At 42.7% G+C, this 19,878-nt stretch overlaps 1 protein-coding gene across 15 annotated transcripts in view; it reads right to left on the bottom strand.

Moving 5' to 3' along the window:
• The window catches only part of Tle1 (TLE family member 1, transcriptional corepressor), an 89,402-nt gene extending 71,652 nt beyond the window's left edge, over positions 1 to 17,750 (bottom strand). For 8 of the 15 annotated variants that reach the window (XM_028754617.1, XM_028754622.1, XM_028754623.1 and 5 more), the window contains exons 1-4: positions 17,623 to 17,711; positions 16,918 to 17,018; positions 15,454 to 15,517; positions 15,310 to 15,354 (exon numbers count right to left, since the gene is read on the bottom strand). In XM_028754617.1, coding sequence (XP_028610450.1) covers positions 15,310 to 15,354; positions 15,454 to 15,517; positions 16,918 to 17,018; positions 17,623 to 17,646 — 234 coding nt within the window. In that variant the 5' untranslated portion in view covers positions 17,647 to 17,711. Of the gene's footprint in view, positions 1 to 15,309; positions 15,355 to 15,453; positions 15,518 to 16,917; positions 17,288 to 17,622 lie in introns of those variants that run through there. The other 7 variants (XM_028754612.1, XM_028754620.1, XM_028754621.1 and 4 more) reach the window with 2 other exon arrangements.
• Between the last annotated feature and the right edge of the window lie 2,128 nt (positions 17,751 to 19,878).

Below are 19,878 nucleotides of genomic sequence, written 5' to 3'. Positions count from 1 at the left end.
TTTTGATTTATTTGCAAATGACAAGCTTGTCAGGCTCCACTTGAGGGCTGCCCTAATTTTTCCCCCAAAGAATTCAGTTGCATTTTCTAAGATGAGGTCTGAGCCTGTGATGTATTTGTGTAAGTTGTACCCACCCCGTTCAGTTCCTTCTAATTAATGATTTAAATGTTTTGACCCAACTGTTGCCAAGCAGAACATTTGGGCTTTAATTTGTCACTTTCGTAAAGCTGCATCTTTTGACAAAAGCATCACAGCTGTTTAGGCTTGTAATTGGCTCATTTCTATTATTCAGAAACCCTTGTTACAGAGTTCACAAAGGGCCTGTTCACATGAAATCATATTGACTTGTTACAAAAATGGAAATACAGACAGTTTCTGGTGTCCTTAAAGCAAAATATCTATAGCATGATCAGCAGGAGAAAAAGCAAATGATGACATCATCATCATCATCCCCAGAAGATTAGAATTGAAACTGCAAAACCGAAACATGACCTATGTGAGTCAACTGAGATTCCAAACAAGAACACAAAGTCAAACACTGGCTGAAAAGCAGAAGTATCTCTTTCACAAGGAGGAAAACACTGCAATGATACAAACAACATTCCCTTTACTATAGTTATTCCTGAGGCCCAAGTCACTGCAGACAGCTGTGACCTCTGTTTTGTACTGTCTATTGACATAACAAAGGCTCTTTACCCCTGTAGTTTACATCTTGGCCATCAATGGAAAAACAGTTTTGCCCATGTGCTCCCTTAAACCACTGAAATCTTGGATGGTGGATACAACTGTGGACCAGTGGTTTCCTAACTTTATAAACATGCTATATATAGCTAAATTACCTGTACACATGGTAGCAGTTGCTCTTCCCAAGAGGCATCTCAGGAAAAGCTGCTACTCCTACGACAATACAAGACCCAGACCAAGGACGACAGCCATGGCCTGGCAGAGTGGCTGTCCATGTGGCATGTATATGTGTTATTTAATGTTAGTTGGAAAAACCCAGCCCCTGAGCTATCTTTCTATTTCCCAGGCTGAGCTATAAGAAAAGAATAGTCCCTCAGGAAGGAAGTCAGTGGTCCTGGTTTCCCAGGAAGGCATGATTAAATCTCTTTTCAATCAACATCAGAAAACAGGCAAAGCTCCAGAGTATCCAGAAGAGAGAACTGTAGGGAGGGAGCAGGGGAGTAACTTCCATGCTTGTACCAGGGTCTACAGACTAATACCAGCTACACTCATCCAGTACAAGGGCTGCAAGTTAGAAACCACTTTGAACAACTGTACAATAAAAAATTCTCAAAAGCATTTTAGAACACTAAATTTTAAACACTAAAAATGTTCAAAGCATAACTTCTAGAAAAGCTTCACTATTTAGAAGACAGTCTGTACAATGACTTGTGTATATACACACCTATTAGATATTGATATAACTTTTCTTGAGGCAAGCAATCAATAATGATACTTTAACTACAAATTAAATCACTGCTTTATGCAAGCAGGAGTTACAACACTGAAAGATAACCTACAGAGAAATCCAATCTTAAAAAAATTTATCAGTCCTCAAAGGTAACAACACCCCACCAGTGTTCTGAAGAAAAATTGGATGTTGCATAGAAGAGATGGGATATTTGGCTACACAGATTAACCAAAATATACACAAGAATAATTATGCCAAAGAAAATACAGAGTCCCTAAATACATAGTCATGCCTATTTGTAATTATGAAACATGGTTTTATATGGTCATCCTAGGGTTCATAAAAGTACAACAGGAATGGACAGCAACCCGGGTGACAGAAATGAGAGAAATTTATATCGGGGCCAGACCTAAGTCACAAGTTACTTTAAAAGCAGATAAATCAATGCATGTGGGTGTTTTAGAAGACATCCCAGATATTCTTTCACTAACCGTGTGGCTTCCAGGACATGCCAGCTCTCATTTCCCAGAGCATCAGAAACCAAATTTAACCCACGTATTCTGTTACACTGGTCTGCACTTGTGTAGTTCCCACAGGGCTAGGCTGACTCAATAACGCTGCACTCACTCTGCAGAACTGAATAGACTTCCTGTCATTTGGACTGTGAAACACAGTAATCCACCAGAGAATAAAGGTCAATATTGCACTTTGGTCATTACTGAATCATTTGAGATGATCTGTGGTTAGGATGAGAGGAAAATCGAAGGCCGTGAGAATGTGGCAAATGGCTCAACCTCAGACCAGTTTTCATCTCCATCTACCTAACAGGCATGTGGGTAAAAGGTTTGCCTGCCACAGTGCTTCTGGGCATTGGGCTGGTTTCAAATCCAGGGCACAAGACAGGAACCAGTTAAACAATGTAGGAATACGGGGAATAACTTCTAGACCTCTGGCCAGTGCAAACTCGGGTTTTAGGTCATCAGCTGAAGTTTGGAACAGTTCTCCGGTCTGCAAGTGATGCCACAAAGTAGAAAACTTAGCAAATACAAACACGGACCTTTAGTGTAGTGTATGCCAAAATCTCAATTGTGCATACAGACACATGCATGCTCACACCTCCACCCCACTGAAAGGCAACCACAGGATTTCTACTGCATTTGCAAATACACAGGAGCAGAGCAGCCCTGAAAACTCATGTGGCTGCTAAATCAGTCTTTTTCTTAAAATGTCCAATTAAAGCCATTTCAATTTTAAGGCATTTAAATCCTTAAATATAAAACATCTTAGGAACCTAAGGCCAATTATCCTTTAAGCCACAGAATAAATGTTCATGCCCCTTGATTTTATACCAATATTCTCCTTCATTGGTTTAGCTGGCTATTTTTTAAAGATAATGTATCATACATAAGTTTAGGCCCCCACAGTATATATATCAATGTCAAACAACATCGTGTCAAGCTAAGATTCAATTCAGGTAAGTGCTACTGCCAAATTTTCTTGTTCCCAGACGGGCTTTAAGATTATTTTATTGCTTAAAATTTAATTTGTTCCAACTCATGTCTCCATGACAACGTTGGCTAACCCTGCAAATCATTTGAGTAATTGGATATCTTATCTTTCTATTGCTCTCAAAATCGAATGATTCTGCTAGAATTGTAACAGCCAATCAAATTTACAGTCCTCCTGAGTAATAGACTTGGAAAAGGAGCCACATTCATCTCCCCTGTGCAGCCATATTAACTAATAGGGGACGAACAGCAGAATCTGGCCTTCCAACTGTACTCCAGATTATAAACAGTGTCAATACTAATTCTCTCACAAAGCAAAGTCCACTCAAAAAGCTCATCACTGATGCTCCCTGAGTCTGAGAAGCAACAATGACACTCATTCCATAAAAACCAATAAGCAACATCAATCTCAGCAGTAAAGAAAACTGACAAGAGTAATCCCAGAAGCTGATAAGAAAAACTTATTTTAAATCACATTTTACATACTGAACCTGTGCTACATATGGCCAAAACCATAGCTAAAAGTATTGTTTAAAAACACTGCCTGTGAACTCAGGGCTTTTAAGGGAACTGAGTCAAGTTCTTTGTAAATCAGTCAAGAAATAGAAATGAATACAAATACAACAAGCAGGAAAACTCTAGTGCACTTAGAGAAAGCAATAGTCAAAATATCATTCATTTGCTTCAATAGTACCCTAACACTCAAGGTTGTTTGTCAATAAGAAACAGGTTTCTTACTAGGTTCAAAAGTCAGCAGTTCCTTTCGTGGACTTTGCAATATGATTCTGGACAGCCAGAAAGTATGGACGTTGGATAAACTCCAGTGGGCCAATTCCAGTCTTCTCTACATTTGTGTAGACAGTGGCTCCAAGGAAGCTCAGGGCCCCAAAACATAAGACAGTAAGCCTGTTTACAAATGGGAAGGCTCTGAAACCCCAGCCAACTGGCAGGTCAAAGCAGCTGTCAACAACCAGTGTTTCCTATACAGACAGCTGGGCTACTTACTTTTCAGCCTCTGAGAACAGGCTGACTGTGCTATGCCCTTCTTCATCCTAAGTACTTAACGTAGACATTAAGAACTTTCTCCTGAATCCTAAAGGCCTCACCTTTCAGCATGTCAGCGAGAAGCAGTAGCCTATGTCTGTAGTTCCAGTTACTTGGTAAACTGAGGCAGGAGGCTCATGGACCTTGAGAATCCATGACTAATCTGGGCAATTAACAGAACAAGACCCCATATCAAAATAAAGACAATAAATATCTGCAGCCCCTCTCAAAGGTAACACTTTTCTCTGCCCTCCAGATTTTGCTGTTCTTGTTTTTGCTTCTCCCAATATTAACATTTAGGCAACTGCATCAAATCAACCAACATCTCAAGACCAGTGATAGATACAGAAAAGTAATTATACAAGTACTCTACAGAGCACTTTACAAATTCTACATCAAAAATAAAACCACATGCAGACAGTATCCCCTACACAAACATACATGTACACATACATACACACACATCCCCATTTCAAGGCTTAGAACTTTCTCTACCCAAAAACTTAATCTAGTAATTATGCAAACAAATCTCTTTATCTTCAGGAGGACAATTTTTTTTTCAACTTCAGAGTTAGTTTTGTTACATTAAAAAGAAAAGAATCTAAAACACATATCTCTTCTACCATTTATCCTGTTGAATCTCACTTCTATAAAAATGAGCTAAGTCTCATTTATTGTTCATCCATCTTCATAAATGGAAAGCAAAACAAAACAAAAACCCAACTCACTTTATTTCCCCTGGTAGATATATTAAATACTTGAGAGCCACATTGCTGGTTGGACTATGTTTGTCATTTTAATGATTTTAATTTCTTAAAGAATGAAGGCAGCCAGCAAGGGCTGTATTTTGGCTTTTAAACTCTCCTTTTGATCCTAAAGACAAAGATCTATGATCTATAGATAAAATAAGACTTTTTAATTACAATGAGAAAAAGGAAGTGAATTCAGACAGAGAGAAAAGAACGCTGGGATTGGAAAACAAACAAGGTGAAAATATAAATGGAGCAAGATGTGTAAGGCCAAGAGTGTGAATGAAGTTTATAAGGACTGCTAACAGATTTGATAACAGCTCTAACACCCTTCCCCATGCAAATAACTACCTGTGGGGAGCAGCTCTGGTCACCACTAATTTTACTTGTCCATATTCTTACTTATTGAATATATCATTGAAAGTGATGCAATTAGTATCTACCCACAAAGAAGAGGAACCTGATAGGAAGTTCTTACAGAGTAATTCCCAAGAAGCTCCATGGCTAAAGGACTCAACAGTTACCCTAATGCTAATACAGCCTACTCCACAGTAACGAAACAAGAACTTTTGGTAACCAAAATATTAAGGACAACAACTATCTGAACTGGGCACAGTGGCTTACTCCAGTAAACTATGCCTTGAGAGGACAAAGCAATCTCAAATCCAAGGTTAGCTCAGCTAGAATGGTACAGCTCGTCTCAGAAAAATCATTAAAAATAAAGAAAAAGAGAAAAAATAGTTGTGAATGGTGTCACATGCCTATATTCCTTGTAAGGTAGAAATAAGAGGATCAGGAGTTCAACTCCAGTCTTGATAGTGAATTGGGGCTCCATGTACCAAACAATCACAAGAGTGAAAGAAAAGAAAAAAACAAAAAAACAAGTGGAACAAACAAGCACCTTAAAAGTAGGCTGCATGTGGACTGGATGTCTTCCCTCCATCCCTTTCCATTCTGACTAAGATACCTCTCAGTATTAAGATGCCTTTCCTAACCCCTAAAGCAACCTTTTTATTTTCACTCATGAGTCTACAGACAAATGGCATAAAGGCAGCTGCATTTTGTTCCCCAAATCAATATCCTCCCCAGACATCATATAGATGTTCCTGCACAGAGAATGAACAGCCCTCCCTTCTAATTCAAAAATCCATACTGCCATTGCCCTCACAAACTGCTAAACAAGCAGTATCGGCAAGTCACTTGCATGCTGTAATATATTTACTGAAAATCCCAATGGTTTACCTCCCTGATGCAGTTTCTTCTGTATCTGAGCGTGTCAATATGCCACTGGACACCACATTTCTAAGTAGCTCTGACTCACTATTTGCTCAAAGCATAAGAGGGTGCTGGGTATAAACAAAAGCTTGGTTCTTTAAGAGCCATCCTGCTGTCTGGAAACCTAGCCTTAGGGAGACCACTGTGCTCCCCAAACAGGGTGTCTCAGATAAGTTTTGTTCCTTAGCACTTCATATTCCTTTCATCCACTAGAACTGAAACCCCCAACCAGGGTACTTTCCACATATATACAAATTTCAAAATTAGCTTCATTTTGCAAAAGTATGACAGAACATACTTTTGCTGACTATTAATAATAAAACAATGTCTCCCTAGCAAACACTGTTCACAGATCTCCAAGGTTCCTTAAAGATTCCTTTAGGGGCCAAAAACAAGGTGGCTGGAGGCCTGGTGAGGCACAGTCTGGCATTTCCTTTGTGTAGGAGCTTGGAGGTGGGGGGTGAAGAAGGTGCCCATGTGCATGTGGAATGGGGGGGACCAGGTTGATATTGGTGTTTTCATCAGCCATTCTTCATCGCACTGAACCTAGAACTCACTGACTAGGCTAAAGTTAAAAAGGCTCACTCCCCTGGCTCTCCATCCCACACCCTATGAATTACCTCGAACTTGACCCCCTTCCCCCACACACACACATATACACGTTAAGGCTACAGAGGCATAGCACAGAACAATGGTTATTGCTGAAGAGCCAAAGTCAGGTTTCTCATGCTTAGACAGCAAGTATTTCACTGGGCCATCTTCACAAATGAACCTCTCTAAGTACCAATCTATGCTTGGGGAAGTGTTGAAGAAAAGTGCCTAACACTATATGTCAGTAAATTGAACATGCTGAACCACAAGGATAAGTTTAGTTGAAAAAAGGAAGATTCCATCAAGAAAGAACTCCTAATATACACATGAAGACACCTTCACCACATCAAATCCGACTAACATTGGCTGAAAAAGAAAGACCTTGTCATCTACCAAGCCCATACCTACTCTCCAGATCCACTCTTTTTTCAAACAGATAATCTAAGCTCTTAGGAGATGAAGCAAGTGGGTTAGGAGTTCAAAGACATCCTTGGCAAAATAGTTAGCTTTAAGGCCAGCCTTGGCTAGGTAAAACCATTCTACCCCCCACACCCCAAGCCCCTTTTGCACACCAAAACCAACAACAGGCAAGTAGCATAAAATGTTCTTAACAACTTCAGATACCATACAGGTGAGTGAGTATTAATGAGTTTTCACTATATGTTTCTCTCTCCTTTTCTCTACATTGTTGTGAACTTGTCCTTTAACTGCTAAGCCATCTCTCCAGCCCTCTTTCCCTTTCTGCATATTTAGTTTTACATAATAAAATATATAAGAATGTAAAAACTTAGAAGTTAAAAAATGTACAACAGTGGCTATAATCATAAAGATTGTGACTGACCTTAATCACCAATACTACTAACAGCTTGCCTGTCCATAAGTGACAGGCAATGATTCACTCAGGTCACTCTGAATTCCAGGCTTCAACAACACAGCAAGCTACTTTGTCCTTTTTAAAGTCCAAATCTAAATATATAAGCGTGATGAACCTCCTCATTAAGAAACCCCAGTGGAAACCAGGAATGATAGCATACACCTATAAATAATTCGAGCAATCAAGGCTCCATGCTCCAGCCTAGGCTACATGAGACACTGTCTAAAGAATACAGCGTAGAGAGTGGGGATGGAAAAATACTCAGCACCTAAAAGGTCTTGAAAGGACCCGAGTTCATCAACAATACACACATAAATATGCATACAAATAAAACAAAAATTTTAAAAACAGCTCCATGTACTAGTTCAGTGCTCCTGAAGCCTGGAAGCCTTAGGGATTATTAAACTATAAACTACTTTTGAGAAGAAATGGAGCCAGGCATAACACGTCTTTACTCAAGAGGCAGCGGCAGGAGGATCTGTGTTTGAAGCCAGCCTGGTCTGCATAGCAAGTTCTAAACCAAACTGAGCTACATAATAAGACCTTGTCTCAAACAAGTTTAAAAAAAGAAACATAAACATTATAAGTGTTAAACTGAAAAGATTTCATTTTAAATTTTAGCATGAGGACCATTGTTGCTAATCTTGATTCAGGATTTTAACCTGGGTTCCACGGACTTACTGATGGATCTGAATTGTTGGGTAGGGCTACTTCTTATATCTGTACATTAAAATGGGCATAACTGGTCAGCTTTCTTTTGTTGTTTCTGGCAAAGGACTTCTCACCAAGTCTCAGAGAATGGAAACAAAAAATGGTTGCAACCACCACAAAACATGGGAATATACTAACCACATCAAGTTTGCAATGCATAACTCAACTCTTAAGAATGTAGACAAATGAGCTACCTATCAGCAGACTGTAGACAGCTGGAATAATAAACAAGGCATAAGACAAAATTCAGATTTGAAATGTATGGTATGACAACCTACTGTGGGTTAACTCTCAGAAAGCCCTGAGGTAGAAAGAACTTGATGGGAAGCTGAGGGAGGCATGTGAAGTTTGAGGAAAAGTCCAAAACTATTAGCATAAAGAGACCCATTTGTCTGGATTCAGAGAGCTGCAGGACAGAAAATAAAGGCAGTACAGAAAGGAACACTAATGGGGAAAACACTCAGAAGCAGACATAGAAGGAAATGACTGACAGGCAGAATGGCAATTAAAACTTATAGGAGATCACCCTCCCTAAGCCCCAAGCTCCTGAAGCATTCATTCTGTGAAAGGTCCTACATTCCCAAGTGTACTAACAGGCCTGAAAAGCAGTTCTCTGACAGAGCTAGGGTGTGTTTAATCAGTGATACACTGGGAAAGCCAACAAGATATACTGATACATTATTAGCAGTATAGTTTCATCCCTACATGTAAAATGTCCAATTCACCCAAAATGTATACAATATATAGATTGCAAGTAGACAGAAAATGACTCCAGTGATTTGTGCTCAAACTTCCTAGTGTGCAGGATGCACAAGGCATCACAATGTAAATACCCTGGTTGGATCAGTATGCTGCTAAAGCAAATCCAGTCAAATATTGCATGCACTCCAGCGGGTTAACACAATAGCATGACTGTGTCTCACATTAGCATGAGCTGATCTTACATTCTCTGAAGGATGATTAAAACATAGCAGCATCTGTTAAGAGTTATACTGCTCCTTGTTGGGGCTGTTTCCACAGTTTTTAAGCACATTTCATTGATAAAAAAAATTTCAGAATTTTTTTCTCTTTCTGTATTATTTTCCTCTATCAAAAATGAACAGTATCCCATCTTTGTCAAAAATGGCAAGGTACCACTGACCCTAAACTTAGAAAACCATTATGAATGTTTGAATGGGACGGAAGTCAATGTTATGTTCTCATAATGATTCTGTGGTTACTTCAAAGTACGTCAAGAGAATGAAACAACAATTCCTATTTTAAATGTAAACAACTAAAATAACCGTGCTAAATCACACATTTCTAGATAAGCTGTAGTAACATTTTTAAACGACATCATAAATTAGTAATAAGCTGAGAAATTATGAAACTATAATTCTTTATAGTTTTATATATATATATACATACATACATACATACAAAGCACAATGAAAAGTTTTGTAAACAATATGTAAATATACTATCAAATCATGCCCCAGAAAAAAATAAAAAGTCTTTCTCCTGCTTATGCACCCACCTACCCTTTGCCTCCCAACATACATACCCTAGCACTCTTTAAAATACAAAGTTGGGCTGGGTATGTAAAGAACTTGGCAATGGATGTGTGAGGCCTTGGGTACCATCCCAAGTACTAACAAGTTTCAAAGCATGGGTGTGAGGGGGAGGGGCATTGCTGTTGTCCACATTAAGTACTGCACTATACTCTAGTAGAGAATGCTTTAACACTATTATAAGGGCTAGTCTGAAGGTATAAATATTCAATTTTGTCACAGTTCAAGGCCAGCTGAGCTACAGCAGGAGTACCCTCTCAAACATTATCAGTAAACAATGGAGATGGACGGGTTGACTGAGTCAAACTCTCCTAGACGGTTTCCTCTGTTTCTTCTTATTTAATCCACTTCCAGAAACCACAGTAGGAAAAGAACAAAGACTCAGCTGTACAGAAATATAAAACGGTCCATAAACCAGTTACTAATCTATCTTTCAATACTACTTGAGGTGATTTATTTACTGAAGAAAGGTTTTTCTGTTTGTGGTTCTTAATAAACACCATTTGGTAGAACATCTTAAGTGCTCTGGTAAAGAGCTCCCCTCAGTCTGTACACAGAGTACTGGATCTGTAAACATGCACTGGTGTGGCTCACGCACTGGGTAACAGAATTTAATTCATTCTCACTTTCAACTCATAAAGACATAAGCTAAGGGCCTGGGAACTTGTTCATGAGATGCCCAGTCCCTAATTATGTAACCTGTAAGTATCCAAAGTAAACAAATAGATCTCAGGGTCTGTCCCAGGGAGTATAGTCAGGTGGGAGAGGTGACTATGGCACGGAGAATTTCCCAGGTCCAATTCTTTGTCTGAGGCCAGCTTAGATACACAGAGATCCTGTCTAAAAAATAGCAGCAGCATACACTGGGCTTGCAGATCAATCCCAGTTCCCAGCACCCACACAAGAATGGATCACAATCACCTGTAATTCCAGCTCGAGGGGATCCAACTCCTTTTCCTGACCTCCTCGTGAACCTGCAATACTATGTACATACCTGCTATACTGTAGAACCCCCCAACATACACATAACTGAACTTTTTTTTAAAGCTAGCAATTATGATAACTTGTTTGATGATGCCTCCTTAATTTTCTAGCCAGATTCTGAACGTCTCTTGCCGAGTACAGGCCATGGACAGAAACTAGACTAGGGCTGGCTGTCAGGTAGTAAGAAATCAAGCTTGTTTGCTTTAAAAATATATATATATAAAAAATAAAAAATCCTGCAAGCTAATCTTGCATTCCAGACTCCAGGCTTTAAATACACCAGCTTTATCTCATTGAACTTATGCTTGTAAAGAACAAGCCTGACTCATGAAAACCAAGTTAAGGGACAGTCCAATCTTGATGACAGCTACCCTCTTTGTACTGCAAGGTGATTAAAACCTGGTAGAGCTTAAATCTAAGTGCTACCCTCTAGCTAGTCATTCCTGGGCCTGTTATTGGGGGGAGGGTAGTCTGTCAGGGTTGTAGGGTTTTAGCAGCTCAATAGTAGGTCAGATATCTGACATGTGTGGTGGTCTTAGGTTCCATTCTTAAAAAAACTTGGAGCCAATTAAGATGCAAATGCACATGGCAAGCACACACATGCAGGCATATGCAACATACACATATACACGCAGGCGAAATAAGTAAAATGTGATATTTTAAAATTCTCAAAACAACAAACTGAAAACAACCAATACACACAGCTTAAAAAGGTAGAACCTGGGGGCACTGAGAAGGGGTAACTTTTATAGGAAAACATGAAATGCCTCACCTAAGGAATGAATCCTTACCAGTTCCACCTACATAATTCACAAGCATGCGCACACCAAAGAATCATCTGTTTTCTAGGAAAAGTTAGAAACACATATCTAAATTGTAAATGGTACCTTCACTCCAAAATTCCTTCAATGTAAGATACTGTGTTTGTGTTGAAATACAATGTGACTACACCCAAAGTCAGACCTGAAAAAATGATCATCTTTCCTTCCAGTGTCCCAGAGCTCATCCTGCCCACTCTAACAGAAGCAGTTATAGACCATGACTGCTTGGCTGCCAGTCTCCAACAGGATGCCTGCCAACTTTTATTTTGCTCTTGAATACAATTTAAGATGATAACAGTACTGCTCAATGGGATATAGCTTTCTACCTTCCAGTGGCTAGATCCCCACAAATAGCAAATAACTGAAAACCACCACTGGTGAAGTTCCTAACTTAAAGAACATTCATCTAGCCACCTGCTTTTAACTATAAATTTTAACACTGACCAACACAGAGCTAGTGACCTGGAAAGACACACAGCAGGAGATATAGGTCAGGACACAAGTCCAAAAGTGATTCTGCAACTGGCTTCATATTCCCAAGGCAGCCTGAAGGAGATAAGAAGCAGCTCTGGTAACTCTTGAATCAAGCAATCCCAGCTACAGTTTCCATGATGCTGAGCACTGATCTCCAAGTGACTGTCAAGGTAGAACAAGGTACCTACCACCCAGCTACTTCTCAATGTCAGATAGGAGGCAGACCACCACTGAAAATGATACAGTCAAAAATGAGGAACACCACATATATCCATATCCACCTTTTCTTTGAGAGGTGTTCTCAACCCTGGCTGATCTCAAATTCAAAATCCTCCTGCCTTATTGCCAAGCTGGTATAGGTATCTGCTACCATACTAGGCTTACATCCTTGGCTCTGTCATCATGCAGAAAAGATATAGAGGTGATACAATACATCTTGTTTCCCAAACTATTAAGGGACACAGGACACAACACAAAATTATAGTTCATACACTGGGGATCAGCTTTTGAACCCAGACTCACACTAGCTTGTTATTTTTCATGTAATTTTCAACACTTCAGTGTTCTCAGAATTGCCTTGCTTTCTCACAAATAGATCCCACCTCTCTGCTGATCAGAAATAAAATTTACCACCCACTTGGGAAAGAGAAAGACATCAGCAGTCTATTAAAATCACTAAGGAAAAGAAAATGCCTCAATAAGCTGCCTTTTCTGTAACCAGCCACAGAAAGGAGAAGAAATAGTCATGGGAAGATTATATCAGGAAGTGTTGACACAACATAAACATGGACTGTGGGCACCACACCAAGTAAGGAAACCACAATTATACCACTCTTGATTTGGATGTACTTCCACTTTAAAACTCCCAGACAGAAAAGTCAGTGGTGAGATTTTGACGAAGCTGTTGAAAGCTAGGAAGGGAAAGCAGGAGCTGTACTAGAGACAAATCTTAACAGCATTCAAGTGCTCGCCTTGTAGAAGTTCCCCATTGCTACCCTTTTTTCAGTGCTACCCTTTCTTCAGTAACAAAGATGTTGTCAGAAATGACAATTTTTTGTGTCCCCTGATGATGCCTTGCTAGCATTTGGTTATAAGCCATAAAGCAGGAATAATTTCAGCCTGTCAGGAGTCTTGCTAATGCCCAGTTTCCCCCTAGAGAGAATTCCTGTCAAATCTAATGAGAGCTCCAAAGGCCCTCTCTACAATATAATGAGCACTTAGACCATGCTGGTGATCAGGCGGCAAAAAGCATCAATTTGAGCCTGGCTACACCCTGGGGGCCAGGCGTCACTAGTTTTAATAAGAATTATGATCACCAACAGCACCTAATGCCTCCTCAAAGCTTACTATTAACATGTGACATTCAGAAGGATGTTTTTCAAATGTAAGATCACTTTAAACTAGATTACAGCATAACTTTGCACACCATTCTTGTGAAGGGTCTTTCAGCATTTACAATAAAAACTAAATTTCAGGGGGCTTAATAGTCTTACTATGAAGAATATGATGTCTCTTAGTTTCCCACTTGTTTCAAATTGCTGGCCAAATTACACACAGTCTATTATTAACGCATATTGCCACACAAAGAGACAGCATATACCCACATATGCCCAACACAGAACAGTACAGAAGCCATGAGAAAACTTTGTTCACCCCAGGGTTCAATCCATCCTGCTGGCTCCTTACTCTTTTTCTCTACATAGTAAATAAAAAGCCACCAGAACCCAGAACTACACACCTTTCTGCTTCCCCAATAAGTCTAACACTATTATATCCCAGGACCAAAAGGTGCTTGCTGTTCCCTTGTACAGGAGTCTGTGGGTCATTAAATCCTTCCAATTTATGTGCTTAAGAAAAAGCTAAGTGCCCAGAATACTTAACAGAAAAGAGACCGAGCCCTACAGAGTAACTTAAAAGATGCAAATTACAACACTTACACCCTGTTTATTTACAAACTTAATTTAAATGCCTATAAACCATATTCTAGCTCACTATCATTGACTTAAAACTTCAACTAGCCATAGAAACACAGAAAAACAACCCCACATAGAGAATTTGCAAATCAGTAAAACAAACATTTTGCGAAAGGATCATTACATTACTAAGGAAAGGCTCTGAACTTTGTGCTCTGAAAACATGTATCTGAGAACAGATCTAATGTACAAGATTATGAAATCTACAATGAATTAAAAATCAAAGAGTACAGAGTTACAAAACCAGAATTCAACTCTGAAATAAACTTGCTTAATGACAATCTTTGAATATAAGGAAGATCTGAAGGCTGAACTAATCAATTTCTCCACCATGCCCCAGCCGGTCAGCCATGCTCTTTAATTTAATGAAGCAAGGGTCTGAGATGAAATAGCATATATACATCAAGTAAGAAATGTATTGTTGCACTTTGAAACGTGTCCAACTGTGCAACTTCATCTGATGATAATTTTTTAAGAGTCAATCGATTTCTAAAAGACTTATTGTACTGGCATTTTGATAAAGTGAATGTCAGCATATCTCCAGAACACTTGCACCCTGCCATTAATGCTTTCTTTGGCAGACAATGACTACTCAATTGAGGGTCCTTTGGGCTGAGCAATCATTTAGCTTTTCTTCTCTTATGAGGTCCTTAGTGTCTTGTTCCAGCTCAATACTCTTTTTATACACCATTATAGTAGCCATAAGTGTGAATTTTATGGGAACTTGCAAACGCAAGTCATTGCTAAAGCTTTCCAGTCACTAATCTTTTCATGCTTTTAAAACCACTAAGGCTGAAGCACCTTCGAACACATTCATTGGCTGTAAAAGGACTTTCTTTTTTCACCTCCAAATCTTCATCAACGGAGAAATTTTTCAAAAACATGTTTGCTAGTAAGCCACTAATCCTGAGTGTCACTTTATGGAACCCCAAAGCATAAGAGCACTCTAAAGTCATATGCTTTATTAAATCCAATTAAAGAAACTCCCAAGTACCCCTCACTTTCCACAATTTATACAAAAACATATGAAAACATTAACTGTTCTAAACTCCAGTAACCATACGATACCTGAGATCTTTAGAGGAGGAATCCATCCATGTGGAAAAGTAAACTGAGCTCAGTTCCTGTCTACCCGTAAGCATTTCCAAAGCATCTCACCTCCCTAGTCTTGTAACTGTGAAGAAACAATCTTTACTGCAGAGTGCTAACTAACACCAACTCAAAGAGGGGCAGAAAAATAACTCACAAACACCCACCCCTTAACATGCAGTGACCAAGGACAAAGCTGTTACAGTAAAATCCTGTACTGATTTCGCAGCTTAAGATTTAGCTAAAGCTTACCTGTTTATGCATTTCAATGTTTAATCCATATGACATTTCATAATACTGTAAAGAGAAGAACCAAGCATGCCGTTAACTCACATTTGTAGCAAGGACACACACTATCATATAAAGAGAAAAGCTCCTCCTGGCTTTGATACCTACCATCACGTAGTGCCTCTGCATTTCTGTCTTTTCACTTGCCAATTTCTCACACTCCAATTTAAGACTACGAAAACAAAACAGGCAGCTTAAGGTAAACATTATGTCACTTGTTTTAACATCTGCCTCCCATATTTGCACTTCAAGCAAAAACAATTTGGAAAAGTTGTAAGCTGGGAAAACATCCTAAAAGCTGTCTTTGTACTCAATGCTGGAAAAGAAGTTGAACAATGGGGTTATCCACCAACTACTGTTCTTTTTGTTCGAGGGGCACATGTCATGTAGAGAGGCCAAGAACGGAAAAACCTATCAAAACAGATTCCTCAGCTGTCCTACACTTCTCTTCTCTTAAAGGCACCAAAGTCTGTCCTTCTCACAGCTCTCACTCTCCTGCACGAGGCAGTCTTCAGGGTTTGAAAACTTTACTGGTAAAAATCACTCCTCATAGTGACTAGTGCCTTTCAAAACCTTTTGAATCCCTGCCAAGATATGACAAGCAGCTACAGCAATGAAGTGGGTTGAAGTTCTTCTATCCCTGTTCATTAAACAGTGTGTGCAAGTATGCCTCAAGTTCGGGAGATATAATATAAAAGCAAATAAAAGGTCAAAAATCAGAAAGCCCCATTCCCCTCCACCACAAACTTAAGAAAATTCACACTGAAGCCACCGAGCTTTTCCTTGGTCCTTTTTCTCAAGCATGACAAAAGTTAAAAAAAAAAAAAAAAAAAAAAAAAAAAAACAACTCCTTCGAAGTTATTGCTTGGCTCCAATGAGTCAAAACCTCATAGTAGAAAAATAAGTAGCTTTTCTGGAATATTCACTATAGATGGAGGCTTTAGCTAGAATTTCCACTAACCGATCTATAGAAGAAGGTTATCTATCGTTACATAAAGACCCCAGGACAGAGGTGAATGTGACTCTAGTCTCCTGGTCTATCCAAACACCCCAGAGTGTGGGCCACACATTATCTACATCTGACCACCTAATCACCCTTGATGGACACAGCTAAATGCATCTAGCCTTCCCTAATGGACTTTGTCTCAGACAACCCAATTTTCTAGGACGGCAAACAGCTATTGCAACATGGCTTTGCTTTCCTGAACGCACACTCCAGGGCTAAGCCATTGATTGAACCCATGTTTCAGTTCAGCCTGTTGCAAAATAAACAAACGAAGTGCAAATATTGACGGTTCTCATGCAACTCCAAAATACACGAAAAGGGACTCCCTGGAACAGCCACAAATGCGCAAAGGGGAAACAATGGGAGGAGGAGGAGACAACAGAAGGGACAGCCCAGGAAGAGAGACGAAAGGGGGGGGGTAACATGAATGACAAGGCTTAACTGTGACTCCACACGCCACCGCCTGGACACAAGCCCTAAGTACAACAGTCCAAGCAGCCTGGCCCTGTCTGAGAAGGGACCCCCCCCCAGATGACCACCACCCCGAGCAGGTCGACACCACGCACCTGTGATACTGCGCCTGCAGGAACTGGAATTCCTCTTTAATCCGGTCCAGAGACTCCGGGATAGTGAACTTAAAGGGCTGGCCTGCAGCCTGGTGCGGCGTCTGCAGGTGACCAGCAAGGGGGACCAAGGGAGGAGATATGAGAATGAGGGCATAAAGCAGAAAAGTAAGAGGGAGAAGCAGATGGGACATAAACAAAAATAAATAATAAATAAGTAAAGTTAGAAGTGGTGGAAAACAGAGGCCCAAACTCGAGCCCTCGGTTCACTTTGGAGAGGGAGAAAGCGGATCTTCCTGGGGCCCTAATTTCTCTGGAGGCTCAGAAATAAGTCTGCCTCCAGTGTGGACAGTGCGTGCCCGGTGCTCTGGGGTCACCCGGCACGGAGGAGGCTGAGAAGGCCCAAATCAGAGCTCCGATGTCCAGGCCGCCCCTCCCCAACCGGTGCGAGATAGACCCGGGATCTGGAGATGAAATGCCAACTCCCTCTCGGCCCCCAGTCCCAGAGTGACCGGGCCGAACTGACTATATGTAAACAGGCGAGACTAGGGCAAAACAGGGATCACTCTGGCCTCGACATAAGCGGGCCATGACTGCACGACGCCCGTCCGCCCGTCTAGACATCCAATAGGAGGGGGCCGGGCAAGGGGAAATGGGGCTGCTTGGGCTCCCGCGCGGGGCAAGGTCCCACCCGCGCCGGCGACTCACTGGGTGCCGGCTCTGCGGGAACATCGCTCTGGCGGCAGCCGCGGCTCTGTTCCGGGATAGCTCTATCCTCCGCGCCACTTCCAACTTGAATTCCGCCGAGGAACGCGAAGCAACGCAGCAGGCCGGCGCACGGGGCACTCGGGATGCAAGGCCAGGGCGCGACGGGTGCGGCCCCCGCCCTCAGGGCCACATTGCGGGCGGCTCGGCCCCGCGCTTGCGAGTCTGCGCAGCGGGGGCGACCGGACCTACGGTGGCCCTCCACCCGGTCCCCCCGGCGCGCTCCCTTCGGCGGCTCACAAATGCAGGAGGGCTGTATGTCTCCTCCCTGCGTCGGCGGCCGTGCAGGTGGCGCCTTGGCTAAAAACCACGTAGACAGCCAGCGGCGAGCGCCGCGTCTCGGGTCGGGAGGTCACCCGCTCCCACGACGGTGTGCTCCGGGTCACCGGCCGCTCGTCCACCGGCGTTGCAGAGTCTCCGGTGCGGCGTGGAGCTGCGGAGCCGAAGCGAGGTCCTGGCAGGATCACGCCAGGATGCGACCTCCCTCCAGTCCGGGGCTAGTGCTCCCGGTGCAGGTCTTTGGCCGCCCGCCGCGCCTCTACGCCGGGCATCAGGCCGCCGGGCGCTCTCCGCGACTCCAGCGCTCCCTGCGCTTGCCTACCACTCCTCGGCTCTTAGCAAAGGGCTGACCAGCTCCAGCCGCTGCAAAGTTCTCTCACGACCCGGAGGCAAACGTCCACGCGACGGAGAGCGCGCTGCCGCTCGGCCTCCCTCCGCGACGGGCCACGTCGAAGGCGAGTCCCAGCTCTTGCCCCGGGACGCGGGGTCCCCGACGCTGCTCCTGCCGCCGCCCGCGCCTCTTGCGCCGCTTACATTAACACGCGGTTTCACACTCGCTAGCAAACCAGCACCCCGCCCGAGCCGTGCGGCGGGGGCTGCAAGCACCCAGGCGGCCACGGACGTGGGCGGAGCCGCAGCCTCTCAGCCAACCGCGTGCGCCGCACCAACGTGGGGCACTGACGCAGGCCGGCCACAGCCTGTGCTGTCCTTCGCTCCGCCCACCTCGCTCGGCCTCTGTGCCTTGTCTCCCCGCCCACCCGCCTGTGCCCCTCCTCCGCCAGCGCGTCCTGTGCGCTCTGAGTGCGGCGGTGCCCGAGGAGCTGCGGGACGCCCACGCCAGCCAATGGGGAGCGGCTGAGACGCGGAGATTGGCAAGCCGCTTCGGAAGGTCGGTGGGAAGGAGAGCGGCGGGCCGGGCTGTCAATCAAAGTAACGTGGGGCGAGTTAGGGAGCGCGCGAGTGCGCGCGAGCCCGAGCGACCTGCGCGCGGCAGGCAAGAAAAAGCAGGGGGTTGAAGTTTGCAGAAGCCTGCGGCTCACTCGGCTTTTCCTTGAAGGAAATCTCAGTGAAAGTACCAGAGACTAACCGCGGGGTTTCTTGTTGGGGAGAGGGATGCATCTTGGTAACAAGAACAGAATGCAGTTTTTCGGTCTTGGCTCCCTTTGTGCTACTCTGAAGGTGAGATTCCATTCACAACTTTATTCGGAGGCTTATTTTTCCGGGAGCTGCCGTTCCACGGACGCACAAGAACTGTACTGTGCCTTTGATGGGCAGTGCGTGAGTATCGCAGCAGCTGGCATGCGCACACCTTCGTGGGAAGACTGGATCGCTGCACGGACTTAGGATTGTGCACCACTTTTTGAAAGGTCGACCTGTCTCCATTTAGCAGGAAAGATCCCTAAGGTGCCGGCAGTATTTGACACACGTGTCTCACGCATGGAGAAGATGCGCCCCGCGAGAAATTTGAGTTCTGTTTTTTGGAGTGCTTTCACTGTTTGGATAGGAGGGAAATGGCCAAGCGTTTTTGGAGATTGCCTGGAAAGCACTAGTCAGTTTCAAATGTCTGGAAATGAAAGGCAATGGGATAAATCAGCGCTGAGACTTGAAACCTGCCTCTCCCCCTCCCAAGTTGCTTTGGTTGTACTCCTGGCAGAGGCGTGCGAACCACTGAGAATTGGTAAATGATGCAGCTTGAGGGTCTTGTTTAATGAGGATTGACTGAAGAGGAATTTCGAAGTTTTAAATAAAGGAGACATGCTACGGAGCTAATGTTGAGTCTCCAGTTTTGATTTTTTTTTTTTTTCTGTTTCTCTAGCAGAAAACCTGTAGTATCATCACACGAGTGCCTTCTTTAAACAGCAGTTCCTGGAGCTGGGTTTGTTGTTTTGTTTTGTTTTTTTTTCATTTGAGCCACGAGTG

This window comes from Grammomys surdaster, unplaced genomic scaffold, assembly GCF_004785775.1.
Source record: "Grammomys surdaster isolate TR1022 unplaced genomic scaffold, NIH_TR_1.0 126029, whole genome shotgun sequence".
Taxonomy (NCBI): Eukaryota; Metazoa; Chordata; class Mammalia; order Rodentia; family Muridae; genus Grammomys; species Grammomys surdaster.
The sequence above is the reverse complement of the archived record's forward strand: the minus strand, read 5'-3'. Positions and strand labels throughout refer to the sequence as shown.